This window comes from Prionailurus bengalensis, chromosome C1 (assembly GCF_016509475.1).
Source record: "Prionailurus bengalensis isolate Pbe53 chromosome C1, Fcat_Pben_1.1_paternal_pri, whole genome shotgun sequence".
Taxonomy (NCBI): domain Eukaryota; kingdom Metazoa; phylum Chordata; class Mammalia; order Carnivora; family Felidae; genus Prionailurus; species Prionailurus bengalensis.
Window position 1 is genome coordinate 71,537,250 of NC_057345.1, and position 23,260 is coordinate 71,560,509.

Genomic DNA, 23,260 nt, shown 5'->3' on the forward strand with positions numbered 1-23,260 from the left:
ACAATATCTAGCTAGAACTGGGATCTGTATAGGCTTCTATGTACAAAGACAAACAGGGTTAGGCACTGAAGCTTTTTGATACAAATTCTGGGAAAGAACCTGGGCCTACATTTATTATCATCGGTAACAAGAAGAAACATGCAATCAGTTCTGGAAATGAGATGACACAAGTTTATCCAGAGTATTATATTTGGATAAAATCTGATGCTTTTTACATTGTCAGATTTCTTTATCATTTGTGGCAAATACTCCATTGAAAAATTATTTAAAAATTACTGGCAACTATACAAAACCCGAGCTGGTACAGATGTTGCAGTGCTAGTCCCCATCTAGTAAAGAGAAGATCACCATTCTGATATCTTAAATATCTTCTATCATCCCACGTATCTTAAATGGATATTCTTAACTTGTTTTATTCAAGGGTACTTTTATCTTGCCTCTATTATCCTATAATCAAAAGTCCTTTGAAAAATTATAATATCCTACATATATAAAAGTCTACTGCTGTAGAAATCTCAAAAATGTAATGTCAGTAATGTTAATTATCTGAAGAAGTCAGCTTCATGGAACAGCTTTTGAGTATTTATTGCTCAGATGCATTCAAAAAATTCTTAAACATAATGTGGCAATGGCTCTAATACATCTGTAAACAGAATACCACTAAAAAAATTTTATTGGCATGAAATACTATAATTATGGATGTGTAAAATTTTTAAATCTTAAAGCCTCTTAACATAATCATGTATATCTATGTACAAAACATACATAAATTTCACTTTATTTAAAACATATGAAAGAGGAAATTTCAAATCACACTAAACATAATAAATATAGAACTTGCTTTGTTAAAAATCTACAGTATACATTCAAGTAAAGGCTAAACTTCCAATGCCAACTATATAGGAGACAAAATTAAACATTTACAATAATCAGTTTCCTAAAAGTGCTATTTTTAATACCTATAAGAGGAAACTCATTCTAGTGCTTCTGTTTTCGACCAAACATATACATTCCTTTATTCACAGAACCAGATGCTTCTGTTACTAAAAATACATTATCCAAAGCTTTTATATCCTTTTAAATAGATTTAACATTTTAGCTCTTTGGGGGAGGAACAGGAAAGTCCAAACAAACAACTCAGACCACCTTAAATTAGTAGAGATGACTGACTTTATGACACACCCTGTTTCAACTTAGATGTGAAATCTGATGAACGTGTTAATGAAAACAGTTCCAGTCCACACGTCTAAGGTAAGTCATCTTTTTCCACATGGGAGTTGGTGTAGGTCAAGGAGCACCCACTATAGCAACCTTCCTGTGACTCAGGTCTCGATGCCATGCTCCACTTCTGATTTGCACATTCTCTTCCAACCTGATTTGGTTTAGTTTCTTCAGGAGTTATATTCAGTACGTTGACTGAACTATTAGGAAAAGAAAGGCAGATCTTAATAACCATCTCCTCTTTCTTTTATACTTAAGCTAGGCTTGAATGTCTAAAGTCAGATTGCTCCCTTGTCCGATGCTAAGTCAATTGTGAAGATACACAGATAGGGAACAAAGAAATGTTTCAAAATGGCCTAATTTATCACTTTTATCATATCTATCCATGTATTATTTTTCTGTTTACCCACTTATTTTATTTATCTCTTTGGTTTACGCTGAAGCGCTCTACCCAACTAATGCCTAAGTCAGATACAGGACACGTGGGCTTTGAAAGCCAATGTCCCTCCATGTCCCCATCTTCCTGCCACTATTTTGTAATCTGTTTTTTTTATATACATATCCATTTGTACACGCAAGTTTTCCTCTACCCACCCATTTACCCACACAGCTATTTAACGAGTGCCTACAAAAGTAGTAAGGAGTCCAGGCTCTGAAGTCAGATGGTTTAGGTCCATACACCAGCTGAACCACTTACTATGTCACTGTTTCTTCAGCTTCCTCAGTTGTAAAATGGAAATAATAATGGTATCTATCTCACAGGGTGGGATGGAACTGAGTTAACATACATTAAGTGCATACACCAGTGCTGAATTAATTGTAAGTGTCAGGGAGGAACACTCTTAGGTTCTGAATGTGGACACAGCTGCTACCCTTCAATGACACAATCTGAGAGCTATGCTCTGTGACCATCTCTAAACAAAAATAGCTGGTTAAATGATTACTTTCGAATCTAAGGGGTTTAGCCAACAAATAATATATTTTTATCAACTGAGTATCTTTTTTTCCCAAAAACGGGGTTTTTTCCCCCCTAAATGTGCATTTTTTGAGACTTTGGTTTACTAACTCAACCTCGATGTGGCAATCATCTTATTACAAACCCAGATCTAAGGTGCTTCAGGAGCAAGGAGTCCAAATTTTCCAAATAACTTAAAATTTTAAGAACTATGTCAAGCTTCAACAGCTTCTCTCCTGAAACTAGTTACACAACTCTTTTCTGTGTTTTATATTCAGAGGCCAGTAACCACAAATATTAATAGCTCAATGGAGCTTCTTGATGCTCCAAAGTTCTATTTCTATGCCACTGATGTTCTTTAGTGTACCCCTTGGAATATATGAAACAGAAAAGTACTTTTATAAACCATTTATATTTACATATATTTTTATGTTTATAGCCTGAGGGCTTATAATGGACCAAGTACTGTTTTAAATGCTTTATATGTATCATCACTGAAATCTCATAACGCCCTATTATATAGGTACTAAATGTTGGACTTATCTTTACTAAACACAAAATAATGTCTTCAAGGAATGTTATGTCAAATATTTCATAACTAAAAATTAGATTTAAAAGAATTTTAGATACATAAAAATAACCAAGACAAATGCTATGTTCTCTCTCAGATATAGAATGTATTATTTGAAAATGGCGACTAGGGGCGCCTGGGTGGCGCAGTCGGTTAAGCGTCCGACTTCAGCCAGGTCACGATCTCGTGGTCCGGGAGTTCGAGCCCCGCATCAGGCTCTGGGCTGATGGCTCAGAGCCTGGAGCCTGCTTCCGATTCTGTGTCTCCCTCTCTCTCTGCCCCTCCCCCGTTCAAGCTCTGTCTCTCTCTGTCCCAAAAATAAATAAAAACGTTAAAAAAAAATTTAAAAAGAAAAAAAAAAAAAGAAAATGGCGACTAGAATTTGTGTTATTTACATAGAGCACTCTAATTGGTCAAATTTGGGAGTTTAATAACACTCCGTATAAGAAAATACTCTGAACTTACAGTATCTTTTGATTGTAAATTCAACTTTCACTTCCGATACTCCCCCCATTAGTCAATCCGTTGGTTGAACAGCAAAATATATCCCAAATCCAGTCATTTCTACCTTCATGTTATGACCCTTGTCTAAACTACCGTCACCTCACCTTGACTCCATTAATGTCTCCTAACTGCATCTCCTGACCTACAGGACTCACTCCTACAGTCTGTTTTCCAAACAATAAAACAGTCATCTTTTCAAAACAAATATTTTCCACTGCTTACAAATCTCCAATGCTTTATCTGTTGCCCTTAGAACAGTATCTGACCTACAAATAGAGATTGAAATACTTTACAAATGAGGGGCACCTGGGTGGATCAGTCAGTTGAGCGTCTAACTCGTGATGTCTGACTTGTGATTTTGGCTTAAGTTATGATCCCAGGGTTGTGGGATCAAGTCCCGTGTTGGGCTCCGTGCTGAGGGTGGAGCCTGCTTAAGATTCTTTTCCTCTGCCCCTCTGCCCCTCTCCCCTGCTCTCATGCGTGCTCCCTCTCAAAAACAAAAACAGCAACAAAAAACCTTACAAATGAACTGCCAGGTGTGTGTATGTGTATGGGGGCAGCAGAGTGGGGTTATGTATGAGCAACACGGTCATAATTCGGTAATTGTTGAAGCCGGGTGATGGCTATAAAGGGCACCATGACCTTATTCTCTCTACATTGGTATATATTTGAACTCTTGCATAATAAACTTTTTAACCCTACTCACCCAGGACCTTACAGGATGTGATCCTTGCCTACCTCCCACTATTAACTACCTCCTACCTCTTGGTCTTGCTAGCTAACAACACTTGCCCTCCACAAACACACCAGTGTCCTACACCTCAGGGGTCCCTACACTTGCCTGGAGGACTCTTCCCCAGGCTCTTTTTTGCCCCTCAATATTTAGAGTCTTAAACCTTTTAAAACTCAACAATATGTACAGTGTCTTATCCTTTTTAACCTTCATATTTTTGTTCTGAAATTCATTTATTTAACAATTCTTGGTCCAAGGGCTAGTAGGCTTCTTCAACACTTAGCTCCACACCAGTATCTCACTACCACAGGCAAGTGTGCCCCTGCTTTCTGGGGCACCTACCAAACTGGCACGTCCTCATGCCACTGTCCTCTGCTTTGGTTAAAAAGGAAAGATCACCACCACACTTTCCAAGGTATCCCTTTGTTCTTTGCTATTCCTCTGTCGCTAGGAATGTTCTATCTACTTAATCTTGGAACAGGCTCTGAGGTAGAATATTGATATTATACCTTAGAATATGATTTAACAATTTGAGACAGAGAAAAATACGAAAATGCATCAGGTAATAGAAGTATGTGGGTTTCCTGGGGATAGGGAACAAATTTTTTTAGCTCCCAGAAGACAGGGACCAGGATCTACTTTGTTTGCTACTGCATTCCCAGCACCTAACACTGTCCTTATATAATGGCTACCCAATAAATACTTGCAGAATGAATCAATCTACTAAATTCCTCTCCAAAGCCACTATTGTTGCTAACACTACAGATATGCCACCTTTCCCTCAGCAGTGCAACTCTGGCAATGGTACAGATATGTGCAAAGATCACCCATAGACCAATACCTATGTTCAGATGCACAGGAACGTGTCTGGCAAAGGTCTGAAGTAGAAGGAGAAGCGGGAAGAGACTTAGTAAGTTTAGATGTGCAAACTGGAGACCCGTTAGACATATTCTGAGGCTTCTTTTGCCGTGGTCTTGAGTGCATTGTAAGACTGTCCCGATCAGAACCTGTTAAAAGAAAGAAGAAAAAAAGGCAGTCCCTATGGTGAGGTATCAAATATAGTGAAGGTAATTAACTATGATCACCTGAAGGGTAGTGAGGTGTGAGATAGAACAAGTTAATGTGGGTGTTCACTCAAGCCCTTGACTCTAGTCTTGCTAATCTTGCCATCTCTTATGCATATTCCATAAACATCTAGAAGGATTTAGTTTTAAAAATATTTGGTGATCTCCAGGGGTGCCTGGATGGCTCAGGTGGTTAAGTGCCTGACTTGGTTTCGGCTCAGGTCACGATCTTGTGGTTTTGTGAGTTTATGCCCCACATTGGGCTGTGCGTTGATGGTGCAGAACCTGCTTGGGATTGATTCTCTCTCTCTCTCTCTCTCTCTCTCTCTCTCTCTCTCTCTCTCCCCCTCCCTCCCTCCCTTCCTCCCTCCCTCCCTCTCTGCCCCTCCCCTACTAACGCTGTGTCTTTCTCAAAATAAACTAAAAAAAAATTTTTTTTTAAGTATTTGGTGATCCCCAAAGTTTTATATTAATAATTTAAAGTATTTTACTGACATGCATTTTCAGATTAAAGGGTTAATGGAGTACTCACTTCCTGAGAAGGCACTGAAAAGTTTCACATTTTCTGAGTTCTGGTGGTCAAAGGTAGTCATATTTAAAAACTGTTGCTTTAACCAACTGGCTCTTTCTTCTTCAAATGCCTTTCTCTGTCATAACAAGCAAACCAAAGAAATACTGATCAGTATTTCAACATTCACACCGGTGCCACTTCCCATGATTTCTGTAGCTGTTGGTGTTTGCTTTCTGGCTACCATCTATATTTTGTAAGTCAAATGAATTAACCTAAAAAACTAAGAAAAACTTCATTTAAGAAAATCATATTTGAAGAATAAAAATTTACCCATCTCACCTAAAAATCAACTGTTATTTTCACATCTATTTTAAATAAATTCAAATGGATAATGCAAAAAAAAAAAGATAGCACATTAGAATTTTTGAACACACAGAACATTGTAAGTATAAAATTACAAATGACGGAAAAATACCCACTGTAAATTAATCACGTGAGAAAAAGAAGCTATGACCTCACCAGGCATCGCTCTCAGCCTCCAACCATCTACCAGCACCAGCAGCCACCACCACTAAACCACAAGAGGGCACACGTCAGACCTTCCCCTTCCCAACAGCCAATGATAATCCTCAATTCTCCCTCATCCCTCAGGTCTCTCGTGCTTCCTTCCCATCCTTCACTGGCCCCACTGACCAGAGGCAGACAGACTGTCCTGCAGAGAACTGGGAGTGGTACAAAAAGTAGCTAGAGGATCTCCCGGAATAGGACGGATACAGGGATTCAGAAAAAGGTTCCTGTAAGACAGGAGAAAACGCTGATGCAAACGGATTTTATTTTCTGAGAAAGGTAGCTATTGATAAGATCAATTTTCACAAGTGTGGAGGAAACCCATGTCAGCTAAACAGCATATATCTTTCATTCATAAACACTAATACAAAATCATGCGTCCCCAGACATTTGAAGAAAACGAAGAGCATGAAAGAAAAAGAGCCAACATAAAGAGACCTGACTATAGGTAACAGTTCAAGAGCCTTTCGAAAAAATATTCTAACACAAATGACCAGATTTATGAACACCTGTAAAATAATATAATGCTCTACAAAAAGAAAAAAAATGAGGACACCAAAGCCTTGAAAGATAAATTCTAAAATAAAAACTCCTTGGATGAAATGAAGAGTTAAAACTGATGGTGCTGAATATCAGGTTGGTGATGTACAACATAAAGGTGAGAGAATACCCTTAAATTCAGGACATAAAGTCAATCTATGGATGTAGTCAGAAGGCCAACCATTTGTCTAATAGGAATGTTTGAGAATGCAAGGGAAAAAATACAGAATCAAAGAAAATATTCAAAATTGAAGAAATACAGTGTCTTCAGGCTAAATTACCTAGATATATCCTCATAAAATTTTGGAACTTTAATATAAAAAGGAGAAAAGAAGAAGAGAAGGAAAAAAATAAAGCACAGGATATCTACAAAGTATTGCCTGTAGGTTATATGATAATCGGGCTGCTTATTTGCAAAACCAAACAGCAGAAGAAATGGAATAATGGGAAACTGAATTCTATATGCAGCCAAAACAATCACACATGAGTGCATTTTTGTATATCCCAGAATTCAGAATATTTTTTACTCACACAATACTTACAAAAAAATTACTCAAGAAGCTAATACAGCAAATTGAAAAAGGAACCCAAGAAAGTAGATAGTGTGAGCTACAAATTGAATGTGATTCAGGAAATCCTAAGCTATAAAGAAAGTCAAAAGATTCACTACACAGTGGTACACGAAAGATTCTCTCCAAGGTGGCAAAGTCTTATTAATATAGAGTATTTTCTATGTGATCAAACATATTAGTAGGTTACAGAATGAATAATATTTACAGAATCATGATGTCATCAATGTTCTTTCCATTTTTAAGTCTCAACCTTAAAGTACATACACCTGGATTACACCATAGGGCAGAGGACAAATGTGGTAACACCCAACGATGAGAAATAATAACCATAGACAAAACTTGGGAAGTAGAAGGGCAAGAGAAGGGGAACAAGGGTAAGTACAAGAATGTCTTCATCTTTCATTGCAGGGATATGGTACTGCCTCAAGTCAAGCACACGTGAAATGGAAGCATCAAACATATTATTTAAAAAAGTCAACCAAAAGAAACCATTTTTTAAAAGTGGTTTTAAAAAAGTATGAAGTATGAAGTATGAAGTATGTATGAAGAAGTCATATATAGAGATGAGCAACAGCATAGATGGGAGCTGCAGTAAGGACACTACATTCCTTATCTTTCATAGCCGGGAATCAATAGATTGTTATCAAGAAAACAAAGGCTGAAATACACTAAGGTTAAAACAGTACTTCTCAGAAGAATTACGAAGTTCAAACAGTGGTGACTTCTGAGGAATGAAACTGGTGGTAAGAATGGAGGACATTTGTTCAGTTTGTGGTTTTTTGTAGGAGTTATTTTTTAAACCATGTTCACACATTACTTGTGTAACTTTTGAAAGGGAAATATGTAGGTTAATATATCATTAAGTCAAAAAGCAAGCTGTAGAAGGTGTGTGCACACATCCCTGGGTGAGGGGGAGAGGGAGAACTTTTGTACTACTTTTTGATGCCCACGGACAGTGGGAAGATAACAAATGTCCCAGAGAGATCTCCTGTGTGAAGCTAAACACTGACCAGTAGAAAGCCAACCAGAAGGGGATAACGGATGCTTAGAGTTTTCTAAAAAGAAAAGTTTCAATTCCCAAATCTGGTAAAGGCAAAACGACACCCTTCTATAATAGTTCACATGCTTACAATCCTTTCCAGTTTGTTATTTATAAGATCGCTGGTGAAATACTTTAGGGAACAACTGGATGGAAAAAAACAATGAAAGGCAGAACTTCGATACATTCTGCCGGGCCTCCCCAGAACTTGCAAAAGCTCTACAAGGAAAGCTAATTGTTTAAGATACCTCCAATCCTAGGCGGATAGCCGCTTCTGTAAAGCTTCGTCTTTCCTTTTCAAAATTCTTTTTTTGCTCTCTAAATAGGGACCACTCTTCTTTGAGGCGCTCCTTTTCTTCCAACAAGTAGCAGTCTCGAAGCAGTGAAGTGGTGTCGTCATCACATGCAGTAGCAAGCTGCTGCTATTAAATTTTAAAACATAGTAAGTTCCAGAAGGTCCCCGCGGCACCCCAAGTCAAAGCAAGGGACGGCAGGTCAAACTTTTGGGGAAGGACAGAAATGATGAAGAATCAGCAAGTCAATGGAGGACTCTCATTTTCCACTTGGCAAAGCCCCGCCTCAGGAATGGTACGTAATGTCCCTGTTAGTAAGCCCAGAACTTAGTTTAAAGCAGAAAAATGTCAAATACTACATATCTTCTGAAATAAAGGAATAAAAATCTAGTTAAGATTCAGTAAAATCCTGGCCCTTTACAGGGGAAAACAGCTTTAAAAGGTAACTCACGTTTACCTGTAAAAGCTGCTGCTGAGTTTTAATCATTTCTTTACACTGTTGAATTTCCAACTCGAGTTTTTCAGTTTCTTGTTCGTGGTCTTGTCGTGAGATTACGTCTTCATCATTGAAACCTTCTAAGTGTACCTTTGAAACTAACATAAAACCAGTAATTTGACATAGGTTTTACAGCCTCCACTCAGTTTATGGGGCACCTGGGTTGCTCAGTCAGTTAACAGTCCGACTTTAACTCAGGTCATGATCTTACAGTTGGTGCATTCGAGCCCCACATTGGGTTCTGTGCTGACAGGTCAGAGCCTGGAGGCTGCTTAGGATTCTGTGTCTCCCTCTCTCTGCCCCTGCCCCACCTGGTGCGCTCTCTCTCTCTCTCTCTCTCTCTCTCTCTCAAAAGTAAATGTTAAAACAATTAAAAAAAAAAAAACTCTCAGAATTTTTCTAGAATCTCAACAGGTTTTCTAAAAGGTACCTATTCCCTTTGCTCTCTAAAAATTTCATAAGCTATAATAATAAAATTAAATTTATGGTATTTTACCACCATGAAAAAATGTAAAAAGCAAAGCAACTATAAAGGATTCAGGACAACTACAAATTCATACTATTTTTTGGACTCAAATGATATCTTTACTAGTTCTACTATGAACATTTAATTTGTAATCTGTATTTATTCAAGATTATGTCCTAATTAAAAATGGACAACCTATATTCACAGAGGAGAAAAATAACAAATTCATAAACTACTTTCAACACTTCTTCAAAGATCAATGCAGCACTACAAATCTTGCTCTCCAATATTAAATTCAACAAATAAAAAGTCCAAATATACTTGCTATTTACTAATAGACTGGGACTGAAATCAACAAAATCTCATGTAAATTAATTTTGGTACAGAATTTTGTTGATTAGTCTTTACTACTAAAGACAACTGGCAGTGAGTTTGTGACTTCTGACATTTTAGAATAAATTTTCTTTCAACAGACTTCATTTACTGAGCAGAAACCTTAATTTTCTTGATTTAGAAGCATGCAACCTTCAAAAAATATAAAATGTTAAGAATACATTCATCAATGTAAATTTATACTATCTATGGTGACAGGAAATGGTGTCTAAAATAATACATACACTCTTAAGTGAAAAAAAGTGTAGAAAGAATACCTAGTATTCGGTTTTTGTTTTTCATATACATATATATATATATTTTTCATGTTTGCTTACTTGCTTATTTATTTATTTATTTATTTATTTATTTATTGAGGGAGAGCACAAGAGAAGCCCAACACAAGGGCTTGATCCCACAATCCTGGGATCATGACCTAAGTCGAAATCAAGAGTTGGACGCTCAAATGACTGAACCACCCAGGTGTCCTGTTTTTTATATATTTTTAAATAAATTTTGTAAATGCCTACAGAAAAATCAAGAAAGATATGCACCAAACTGTTGAGTGTTAGCTATAGGGAGCAGAAACCTGAATATTCTACTTCATATACTTCCTAATTGATACTTTAAACCTCTATTATATTGAAAATAATTTAAAAATAAATTATTAGGAACCTAGAAGTATGCAAGTATCTAGAAATAATAAGCAACAGGTTTATATTTATACCACATCATGATTAATAATTCTTCATTTCCAAGATTTAGTAAGACACTCAGTTCACTTCATTCAACTGTATACTGCACTCAGAGAAAGATTCACTCTGAAGGCAAAGTATTTTCTCAGTGGGGTTCAAACCTCACCTCTAGAAGTAGATAGAAGCTTGATTATCAAACTACCAAACTGAGTTCGAGTACTTCACAGCGGAGCCCATAACGTGGCTTTCTAAGTGACTGAAATTAAGAGCTGAGTGTCAACTCACTTTGCATGCACTGAGGCAGTAAATTACCTTGGTTATCAAGCTTTTCTACATGACTTTTCAAAATTCTCCACTGTTTTCTGATGCTGTTGGTAAGCTGCTCTCTCACAGTTTCACAGGAAAGGTCCCACATACTCTCCCTACTCAGTTCCCCAGCATCTTCCTCAGCATCAGAGATAACCTACAAGCGAGAGAGGTGAAAGGGAAAGACCAATATCTTAAAATGGCTCTAGATACTCAGGCAGTAGTAATTATCAGAGATCCTTATCAAAATCATTTCTGCACCATATCTTAAGCATATGTGACCTAACATTTAAGATAGAAATTGTCCAATTCAAGTCTCTTCAAATGTGAATTTGAATCTAGTGATGAGAGTCAAGGAGCTGTGTGAGGAAGTTATTCATTACCTGTCCAGTGCTGTGTTAGATGCTCTCATATGTTAATTAACCCTCAAATCATGTTATAATGTGGGAAAAATGAGGCTTTCAGAAGTAGACACACTGCCCAATATCACACAGCCAAGAGGCAGAATGGAGATCTGAAGTTAGATCAACTTATCTCCAGTTCTAGGCTGTTTAAATAAATAAACCAGTGAAGTTATCTAAAAAGTAACTGTGAATCCTATTTTTTTCATATAATTTAAAAAAAATAAAACCAGAGGGGCGCCTGAGTGGCACAGTCGGTTAAGCGTCCGACTTCAGCCAGGTCACGATCTCACGGTCCGTGAGTTCAAGCCCCGCGTCAGGCTCTGGGCTGATGGCTCGGAGCCTGGAGCCTGTTTCCGATTCTGTGTCTCCCTCTCTCTCTGCCCCTCCCCCGTTCATGCTCTCTCTCTGTCCCAAAAATAAATAAACATTGAAAAAAAAAATTTTTTAAAAAATAAATAAAAAAAAATAAAACCAGAGATTATTTTCCTTTTTACTCTACCAGCACATTAATCATAGGAAAATACAGCAACCACGGACATATGATCACACAGAATCAAAGCAGGATAAAGAACATAGGAAAACAGTATTAAAATATATCGAAATAATCTATAGCTACATAAACAATAATATATATTAGACAATAATAATATGTATATAATGTGCAGGTATACATACATATATTATATATATATGCAGGTATATATATGTCTGCATAACAATCTGCATGGTCCTATTTTATTATTAACATCCAAGAAAGTGGACAGAGATCTACTTTACTAAACTGAACAGTAAATATCTTGCTGGGGGAAAAAAAGAAAAAACAGAAGATGAGAAGAAATGCTGGTTAGGCTGTTCCTGCATGCAGATGCAGCAGGAATGAGCGAGTGACTCAGTGTGGAGAGCTGTATCAATAGTGTGAGGTCAGCAATGGCTGCCAAAGTCAAGGTCTCCCAGGGGAAGCAGGTTGGGGAAGGGCCCAGCGAGGAGCTCACTATGACTCTGCTTCTTGCCAATCAATCCTCTGGAGCTACTTGGCAGTAATTCTTCCAAGAAGCTATACCTTCTATGTGTTAAAGCATACCAGAATACTATAAATCCATTACTTAAAACATTAATAATAATAATTGCTTTACACTCCCCAGACTAAATTAAATGCTAAAACCACAAAATGAAAACAAAAAGTTACCTTGAATCTTGGGCATATATTTTGGCTACAATTAAGTAAGAAAATAACTAATAAGTGAAACCTGAAGGCTACCTAGGCATTCTAAGGTTATACCTTACTCCCTTACTAAAATGCTCCAAAATCCTTAAAAGGACTGATTTAAATTATAAGAGAAAAAAGATCTAGAAAAACAGACCTTTTAAAACCAAGAAATATACTTAATTAAGGGTACTTCTCCAAACTTAAACATTTGCATTATTAAGAATTACACAGGATACTAACCCACTGGATGAGTAGCGGTGAGGAGAGGGAAATTTAAATATCTGAGGAAGGTCTCCTTGATTTACTACTTACTCTTGCTGACTGAAAGCTGGTACTGTTTGTAAAGGTTGGGCCAAAACCTGAAGAAACTACAGGAGTAACAGAAACTATGCTAGCTCTGGGAAAGCATTTGTGGATTTTCACAACGAACCAAAAAGTGACAAACTTTGAGAGAAAAGGCTAACTCAATATAAAGGTCAAGAAGGTCCCAAACTGGAGAGTTTATTTTTTTATTTTATTTTATTAAAAAAAAAATTTTTTTTTAACGTTTATTTATTCTTAAGACAGAGAGACAGAGCATGAACAGGGGAGGGTCAGAGAGAGAGGGAGACACAGAATCTGAAACAGGCTCCAGGCCCCGAGCTGTCAGCACAGAGCTTGACACGGGGCTCGAACTCACGGACCAAGAGATCATGACCTGAGCCGAAGTCGGCCGCTTAACCGACTGAGCCACCCAGGCGCCCCAAACTGGAGAGTTTAAAAAGAACATCTAGGTAATGATTTTTTTTTTTTTTTTCTGAGAGAGAGAGAGAGAGAGACAGAGAGAGACAGAGAGAGAGAACGCATGTGTGCAAGTGAGCGAGGGGCAGAGAGAGAGAGAGCATCCCAGGAGGGGCAGAAAAGAGAGAGAGAGAATCAAGGCTCGAACTTAAGAACTGTGAGATCATGACCTGAGCTGAAGTCAGATGTTTAATGACTGAGCCACCCAGGTGCCTCAGATAATGATTTTTTTAAAAAAGAAAGAAAATAAGACGTAGAAGAGGGTAGACTTATCAGCAGGACTGATCTGTGACACCACAAAGTAAACAGTCCCCAAATGTAGGTTTAAAAACAAGTTCTGATGGACTTGCTGACAATTAGCATTTTCCATCAACATTGCTATTTTCAGATTTTTAGTCACTTGGTTGAATCCGGAATTTAAACATGGAAAGCAATTAAGTTAAAAGAAGTTTTCACCATGATGTGACTTGTTCTTTCAGACCTCTGCACGTATCATTCATTCCCCTTGCATCACATGCTTTCTACTCCCAAAACATACACCTACTTATTTTTAAGAACCACCTCAAATTCACTTGCTCTCTGATGCCTTCCTTGACTGCCTCACTTGCTTTGTTCTGCACACTGCACCACCCCGTTATAGCTCTTAACAAGTGTAACAGTTACTTTTCTACATGCCCCTTCTCCCCAGAAGAGCTTCTGAAGAATGCAATGGACTGAATGTGTTCTCTCAAATCTGTGTTGAAATCCTAACACCCAATGTGTGGGTATGCGGAGGTGGGGCCTCTGGGAAGTGATTAGGCCATGAAAAGTAGAGCCCTTGAGAATGGGAGGAGTGCCCCTACAAAGGGATTCTGGTGAGCAATCCTCCTGTTTCTGGGCATGTGAGGGTACAAGGAGTCAGCAATCCGCAACCTGGAAGACCTCTCTCACAGACACTGGCCCTATGGGCACCTAGATTTTGAACTTCCCAGCTCCAGAACTGTAAAAAATAAATTTCTGTTGTTTTTAACCACCCAGTCCATGGTAGTTTGTTATAACAGCCCCAACTAAGACAAAGGAAAAAGTCAAAGTCCTTTTAGTCTTTTCTTTCCAGGGACCAGACAACAAATTTATGGACTGAATGATTAGCTGGTTCCCAGAGTTAATGAATGTTTCACTCTCTGGAAAGCAAAGCATGCTTAAATATGTAACACCTAAACTAAACTATTTAGAGGATATTCAGCACAGTACTTAAAAACACGAACTCTGGGGTAAGGCAGACTTGGATTTAAATCCTGATTTTGTCTTGTGTGATACTAGGTTAATTAGACTAAGGTGCCTCAGTTTCCTCAGCTATAAAATGGGGGATAATTATAATATGAAAAGCATCAAATTATAAGAATGAAACGAGACAATGCTCATAAAGAGCTTAACACAGTGTTGTGGGCACAGATCAAGTCCTTGGAAAATCATCTCCCTCATTTCCCAGGGCATGTCTAGAAACATATCGGACAATTTTTTGGGTTGTCACAGTGATTGGGGGTAGTACAGCAGTGAGTGTCCTGTCCAAAACATCAGTAATGTCCCCCACTGGGAATACCTATCTAATGTTTTAATTGTTCGACTTAGCAATCCAAAACTGTATTAGAGAGGAAAGAGCCACTTACAGTTCCTGTACTATCATCTGCTCTTTCTCTAGGTTTCTGCTTTTGGGGAGAAAGAAGAGAAATCATTTCCTTTTTCATTTGCTGAAGAACCTTCTTAAGTTCAGCATTTTCCATTAGGATTTGTTTCTGACGATATTCATAATCATTCAAGAGAATTTTATACATTTCATCTTCATTCCTGAGAAAGAAACTGTCAGCATGAAAATGCAGTTATAGAAAGAAAAGTCTGATGAAATGTATCAATTTAAATTGGAACTTACCTGGCCTCAGTTTTACCCGTCCTCCAGGAGCCTCTTTTTCCATCAGCTCTCCCCACATAATTTAAAACTTCCATAGCTACAAACATGAACATGCAAAACAAAACCAATTCTTAACATACATATGTTTAAGTGTATAAAACCCTAACACACTATATACACACTGGAGACCTAAGTCAACCTGGTGCAGATTAGGATTTGGGCTCAGAAAGTCCAGGATTTCAAGTTCCAGTTCTCCATTACTGATAAACACTGAGATCTTGACAAGTTATTTACCTGCTAAGCCTGTTTCTTCATCAATACAGTGGCAATAATGAAAATATCTACCAAAGAGTTGTTGTGAAGAGTAAAAGATATTGTTAAAACACTTAAAGTACTTGATAAATATTATATTATCATTATTAATTTTATCTTCGGGGTTGGCACACTATGGCCTGCAGGCCAGATGCCTGATTTTTGAAATAAAGTTTTATTACAACACAGCCACACCGTTTGTTTATATACTCTTACACCACAAGTGCAGGGATGAATAGCTGTGACAAAAGGCCACAGACTCCACAAACCTGAACACATTCACTATTAGAACCTTTATAGAATAAGTCTGCCAAGCCCCGCATTGTCATCATCATCAAAGGAGCCAAAGCCCCTGACAGTATTAATTTCTCTTCTATCCTAGGGGGAGACGGAAGCAGTTGGCATAAGAAGGAAAGAAGATGACAATAAGTTACTGTAGTTTTAAGCTTGATAAAATCATTATGAAAATACCACTTCCAGCTAGGTTTGGACTAGGAGACAGCCAGATTCCCACCAAATAAGAGCTCTGTTACCAGAGTTAAATCTTCAATAAACTTCTCTAATTAGTACACTTCATACTTCTGGCATTTCATCTTGCTCTTTATTTAATTCACGGATGAACATGAGGTTAACCAATGAAGTTTAAGTTTGATTACCTAAAGATTTCCCACCTTGTCTTAATAGCTTACCACACTTCCGTTTTTCAGTAATGTTTAAAATAAAATAGCTGAATAACTGAGTCAATAGTGAGCTGCCTGCTGACAGCGGACATGGCCCACCATGTGACAGCTTGGGACATCTGCTCATCAGCTGTCGTGTCAGCAAGTCCAACTGAGCTCTGTTTCCGAAACCACGGTTTAGGGTATTACTGTAGCATGCAGGTTAGAGGACAACCTGCAGCCCACGTGGGAACCACTCCTCGATAAATAAATGCACACATTTCCTGTTCTGCATCTCACCAGCCCAGTAAAACCTTGCATGTAGCTCGACTTTTGTGTGCATGGTTCCACTTTGTAATCTATGTCATGTACCTGAAATTATGCTTGGATGATGTAAGCTGTAAATTAATTTTCAAAAGAGTAACACTAGAAAGAAAAAAAAAAAAACGTAGGCACAAGCAAAAGCATAATGTCCACAGTCCCTTCTTTAGACCAGCTGCTTCAAAAATGCACAGCTACATTTAAAGGAAATGACATAGATGATTTGATGTGAAGAATAATTTTGCAAAGTTATTTCTAAAATCATATACTTTTTTTGGTACTCAGAAACTCATCTTGCCTTTTCATATTATCAGTTCTTTGCTATAGAAGATTAGAATATCCTCTGGCTTAGTTTTTTCCCTATGGAACCACAACTGCCATATTAAAAAAATATGTAATTCTTATATGCAACTAAGGAAGCAAAGCAAAATTATTTACTTTTCACTAACGAGTTGTCTCAATTTCTAGTTTATGTGGATATATACCATCTAGAGACATTTTATGCATAAGGCATAAAAATAACACTTCATGGGTTGTTGTGCTCCATCTATTCACATTTCTTTCTTAGCATATTAGCTTATGCATTTACTTTGCTCTATCTCAGCCAGTTGTTTCTTACCTATTTTTTTATCCTTCTTGTTCATAACAAGTTGATGCAGACGCTCCTTTAATTTATTATATTCACGTTCTTTTCTCTTCATATCATGATTATATTGAGTAGCTCTACTTGCAATGATATTTTGTAATTTTTGTACCTGAAAAAAGCATTTTCCATCAAATGAGTCCCTTTATGATTGACAATCCCCCAGTTAAAATTTATAAATTCAGGGGCGCCTGGGTGGCGCAGTCGGTTAAGCGTCTGACTTCAGCCAGGTCACGATCTCGCGGTCCGGGAGTTCGAGCCCTGCGTCAGGCTCTGGGCTGATGGCTCGGAGCCTGGAGCCTGTTTCCGATTCTGTGTCTCCCTCTCTCTCTGCCCCTCCCCCGTTCATGCTCTGTCTCTCTCTGTCCCAAAAATAAATAAACGTTAAAAAAAAAAAAATTATAAACTCAAAAGAGAATATAAGTCCTAGCATTCACCTCCTCATAAAATAGTTTACTCTAGGATTATTCTTTCTTCTCAATAACCACTGGAAATCACTTTGAAAAGTATCATTAAGTGAACCACAAAGTTTTTATTGTTTAATTCTGAAACTTCCAGAACTCCTAACTTTCGAAATTATCTTTTTCTACCCTCTTTACTCTACATTTAGAGTCTGATCATTTAGAAGCCAGAAACTCTTACAGAAGTATTAAAGTGATCAGAGCTTCATCTGAAACAAGAATCAATTGATCATTTGTAGTGACTTCCTTACATTACTTACTTGAACCACTTTATTCCCTATAAATCTGTGACAAATTAGCCATAGCACATCACAGCATGTAAACAGGTTTATTTTTTTGTTTGTTTTTTTTTGTTTGTTTTTTATTTTTTTTTCAACGTTTATTTATTTTTGGGACAGAGAGAGACAGAGCATGAAAGGGGGAGGGGCAGAGAGAGAGGGAGACACAGAATCGGAAACAGGCTCCAGGCTCCGAGCCATCAGCCCAGAGCCTGACGCAGGGCTCGAACTCCCGGACCGCGAGATCGTGACCTGGCTGAAGTCGGACGCTTAACCGACTGCGCCACCCAGGCGCCCCTTGTTTTGTTTTTAAACAGGTTCATTTATCTGATCACAAACACTTCTCAAATTAGAGTAAGCCCAAATAGCAGACAGAATCCAGTTCAAATATTTGCTGAGTACCCACGATATGCCATGCCCTACTGTTCAATGTTTAGATCTACTATGGTTTCTCAGGCAACCCTTGATAGAAAGCATGTTCTATTCTATAATAACATTTTTAATCTCCGGTGAAGATGATCACATTTAACTCAATCCTTACTAAAGACTAACTACATTCAAACCACTTAAGTGTAATCAGCACATCAAGTCAACATTTTTCTGGGAAATAACTCAAGAAAATGTATAAGCAATCTTGCAGTTTAAGATATTTCATTATCCACCAACGGAATATATTACCAGTCAAATATGATAAAATCTGTCTAAATCACTATAAGGTCATTAATGAAATATGCTCCCTTAGAAGTCCTTAATTATAGTTTAAAAAAACATACACAACACTGAAAATATTGTATTTTTACAGTTATCAAGTGGTCAGGGATCAAAAACTGCAGAGCAGTAAGAACATAATGGTTTCTTCATATATAAATTAAAAAATAACTTCAAATGCATGAACTCTATAGATCTAAATACTAAGTAACCACTATAGCACAAGTGAGATTATAATTATGGTATCATTAGCAATCAGAAGTAAGATTTTTAAATGTGAATTCCTTTTTTTAAAAACCAATAACTCTTGTGTCCATTTAGTCAAGTAACTGCTTGACTGTATGAATAATGGATTTAAGATAAAGAAGAGGGATGCCAGATATTAAACAGAGATATAGCAGAGGATAAAAGATCTGCATTTAAGGCACCCCTGCCCCTCGGAAAAAATATCAATGCATTTGAGTCCAGGCAGACATTACAGGACACTGGCTGTCACAAGCTATGGACCACTACACTAAACCAAATGAATCCTCTTGGAGCAGGGATGACACAGAGAGTTCCTGACCTCAGTTAAATATGCTGCAGTGGTGTAGAAAGAGGTCCACCATACCAATTTGACAAAGGATGAATTAATGATTCTTGTTTTAAGGTAGCCATTATGGTCACCTCAAATCAAAGAAGAAAAAAAAAATCACTCAAACTTTGTCTTCAATAACTGACAACTCACTTCATCTTTTTCATTTTTCAGTAGCTGATGCAAATTCCGGTTCTTGCACTGTAACTGTCTGTCTCTTTCCTGAAGCCCAATCATTTCTCTCCTGGAGGTTTCCAGTTGTTCCTAAAACATCCACATGCAATCCTGATTAAAATTAACACAGGACTCGGAGCAAATGAATTTTTAGAAGAACAGTATAAACACTGTACACATACTAGGGTTCGTTAGCTAAAACTGCAGTTCAATGGCACACAAAATGTTTAGTTAAAACAATTATTCTCAAACAATACTATAAAGTTATAAATTTATTTATTTAAATTCCAAAATGTTGTATGTATCTGACAAAAGAGTTTCGAAGTGGATCCCTTGAAAGGCTCTTCACTTATTCAAGTGATGCTGCCACTGGACACTTTTAAAATTTCCTTTTAGTACTTTGTAACATGGCTATAGCACACTCTTTGAGAAAGAACCAAAGTGATTTGGAGCTAAGTCTAAAGAAGATGGGTGACCAAGCAAGCAGCAACCCTTCAGGTCAAAAAAAGTGAGGCTCAGCACAATACTAGTTCTCCCTTGCAAGTGGGAACCTCTGAAGATTTTCTCCAGAGAGGAACGGCAGCATTGCTGGAATCAGTATGGGATAAGATGCTCACTTTGAATTCATTCCACACGTTCCGTGAGGAAATGTGCCAAGTTCTGCATGAGACCACTGGAATATTTTTAAAAGCCTCTTATCCTTATAAAATAGAAAACCCACTCAACTTATGGCATAAGTGACCATAAATGACAACTTGCACAATCTCTTTAACAATGGATCTCAAGAGGATTTAGGAATTTATAAAATTTAGGAATACAACTTGGATAACTAAGGCTGTCAGAATTTTTGGCACCTTCTTCTCTGGAGTGCTGAAAGCTTCCTATCATGCCAGACCATTTGGAATGGCTGAACTTAAAGGCACTGGGCCAGTTGACATGTCCCACATATGTCAAATCAGATTCACTCTGAGTAATTATCAGTGCTTTACCTGAACTCACTATCATCCCTGCAAATCTGTACACCCCCCTGCTATATCACTTAATTCAGTAAATCATACCATCATCCTCTGTAAAGTTGACAGAGACCTGGCTGGTATCTTAATTCATCACTCTCTTTACTCCCCAAATTCAATTTTTCATAGAATTCTACCCATTTTACCTCCTAAGTTTGCTTAATATCTCCCTTTTACCACCTCCACTGGCAAAACCTTTCTGGCCTTAGCAGCTGCTAAGGCCTGCCAACAGCTGTCCTTTCCACCATGCCTTCTAGGCTCCCTACTTCCACCCCAAACACAAACCTACACCTCTCCCATAATTTCTCCACCCTACTGCCAGACTGGTATCTCTACATGATGCCCACGATGCCTTCTCTTGCTTACGTTCCTTGGTGCCTCCAGGTTTCTGCACAATGCGCTCACATCATCTGACGCCTGGGTCCCAGCCTCACCTATCCGTCTTCATCATAACCATATAGTTCAGCTCCTACAGGGCTACTATCTGTTTCCTAAAAGTAAAATCCTCTCTCATACCTCTACGCTTTAAACAGGTTGCACCCTCTGCCTAGAATGTCTTTTCCAAACATTAGCAAATTTCTACTTATTCCTCAAACCTGAGATCAGTGTTAAGTCTCTGTGAAGCCTCCTTTTACCTCCAAGAACAATTAATGACGCAAATAATCTTAGTTCCATGTATCGCCTTCCACTGGACTACAATCTCCTTGAGAGCAGGGACTGGGGTTCACTCCTCTGTAAACCCATTGACCCTAGCACACAAAATACTCAATAAATTCTCCTCCACAAATTGAATGATTCATATACTAGGAGAGATCAGCAACTTTTGCCACTGAACACATTTCTGTCCACAGAGAAATACCTGATTTTGGCCCAGGTCAAACCCTGAATTAGAAGACTTCCTGGAAAACACTCTATACTCTGGGCTGTCCTAATAAGCGACCACTCCTTAGGGGAAAGGCTAAACAGCCCCCGGTTATCAATATCATTGCACGATTATTCACTATCTACTTAAAAAACACTCAGCCAAGGTTATCCAGATATAAAAAGTTTTAATGCAGAATTACTGCCTTCTTAGGCTTACAACTCTGAGTCACTCTAATTCATAAGACCTTCCATAGGCCTCTCTGATTAAAATTAAAGTACTATCCACAACCCACAGCCTTTTTATAACCTGGAGGGTATACCAACTACCCCCTCCAGCCCACCACAGCTCCCCTGTCAAAATAATCTCTAGCCTGTAGGCACCGTAGGATGTACAGAGACCTAAAAATATTAAAGAGAAAACATTGTTATCATTTGGCTTAGCTTATGAGACATCTGCCTTATTGAAATACAGGTTGACATGCAATTTCTACCTTAAGTTTTGCATAGCAGTTCTGTAGATGGTCCATATCACTTCCCAGTTTCAGATTCTGTGTTTCTACATTTTCCTGAGCTAGAAGGTTCTTCCGCTGAAGTACAAGTAGCTCATTCATACAATTTAAAACAGCAACTATATTTAATTCTCTCTTTGTGTCTTTACCTTTGGATTCTTCATATAATGAAGGAAAACCGAAAGTAGTCAATTCCTGGTAGGAGAAAATGTTTTCCTCAAAGTTAGTTATCAGACAACTAAGCATAGAAACAAAAGACAGAAATATTTTCTGAGAAATCATAAAAACTACCCTGAGTTAAGAAAACCGTAAATATCCCAAAGGACAAAGAACAGAGAGAACTGGGCTCTTTTAGCCTCTGCTCTGCAATTGCCTGTATCCTGGAGCAAGGCACTCAGGTTTCTGCAGCAGTAAAATAAGGGAGAGACTCCAAGTGGAAGAGCCCCTAGGGTGATGTGCAGGCCAACCTGCTCCTGACAAAAACATTTACCATGTATCCAGACTAGATGATCACGGTGGTTCTCTGCATTTCTAGTGTGTTTAAGTCCCAGGCCGATACATAACAACATACATGTGCTTAACAAGTGTTTTTCTCATAACTTTGATATGTTCTATTATATAACATGATTTATGCTATTCTTCTCACAAAACATTTTTTTTTTACCTGATCAAGATATGAAACACTTTGTTCAATATTCTCCTCTGTGCAGAAGGCACTGAAAAAACTGTGCACATTTTTTGATAAAGGTATTGAAGAACATAGCACTTGCTGTGAGTATAAACTTGATGGAGACATCTTTGTTTCTGAGGTATATTGACAGATATTTTTGCTTTCTGAAAGAATAAAAGGTATTTACTTAAACAATTTATAAAACACATGCAAAGAAAACTATCTCCGTTACCAAAGATGTTGAATTATATAAATATTTTTTAAAATTTTCAAATTCAGACAAAGCTGGGTTTTGTAAGAAAACTACACAAAATTGACCCTTGAACACTGTACTGACTTCCAACACAGCTGAAAAATCTGTATATAACTTCTGATTCACCAAAATTTAACTACTAATAGCCTACTGTTGACCAGAGCCTTACGAATAACATAAGCAGTTAACACATATTTTGTATGTTACATGTATTATATACTGTATTCTTCCAAAAAAGGAAATTAGAGAAAAAAAAGTGTTATTTAAAAAATCATAAGAGAAAATAAATATGCAGCATGGTACATTTATCAAAAAAAAAATTCTTGTATAAGTGGACCCACAAAGCTCAAATCCATGTTATTCAAGAGTCAACTGTACTTTTTTTTCAAAAAGATACAACTATCAAGTGCCCTTAGGAGGCATGTTAAGATACAATAGATTCTTAGTTTATACTATTTCAGATTTATAAAAATAACAGAAAAAAACCACCTATGTCAAAGTTTATATATTAAAGGAATAAATCAAAGTGTACTGAAGTAGCCAATAAACTCATTTCAAATGCATAAACGTTTCTCTCAAAAACAGTAACAATCAAACTCATCATCCGTCAAAGGCATTTAACCCCACTTAAGTATGGCAC

The 23,260-nt window shown here is 37.6% G+C and overlaps 1 protein-coding gene across 9 annotated transcripts in view; it reads right to left on the reverse strand.

Annotated features, from left to right (window-relative positions):
* Positions 1-560: 560 nt before the first annotated feature.
* Positions 561-23,260, reverse strand: part of LOC122480708 (SSX family member 2 interacting protein) — a 42,985-nt gene continuing 20,285 nt past the window's right edge. For 3 of the 9 annotated variants that reach the window (XM_043575446.1, XM_043575445.1, XM_043575447.1), the window contains exons 3-14: positions 22,362-22,531; positions 21,680-21,892; positions 19,291-19,401; positions 17,093-17,228; positions 15,203-15,278; positions 14,943-15,132; positions 10,912-11,062; positions 9,028-9,164; positions 8,526-8,699; positions 5,581-5,695; positions 4,826-4,991; positions 561-1,421 (exon numbers count right to left, since the gene is read on the reverse strand). In XM_043575446.1, the coding sequence (XP_043431381.1) occupies positions 1,247-1,421; positions 4,826-4,991; positions 5,581-5,695; positions 8,526-8,699; positions 9,028-9,164; positions 10,912-11,062; positions 14,943-15,132; positions 15,203-15,278; positions 17,093-17,228; positions 19,291-19,401; positions 21,680-21,892; positions 22,362-22,531 (1,814 nt within the window). In that variant the 3' untranslated portion in view covers positions 561-1,246. The remainder of the gene's footprint in view (positions 1,422-4,825; positions 4,992-5,580; positions 5,696-8,525; positions 8,700-9,027; positions 9,165-10,911; positions 11,063-14,942; positions 15,133-15,202; positions 15,279-17,092; positions 17,229-19,290; positions 19,402-21,679; positions 21,893-22,361; positions 22,532-23,260) is intronic. The other 6 variants (XM_043575451.1, XM_043575450.1, XM_043575452.1 and 3 more) reach the window with 3 other exon arrangements.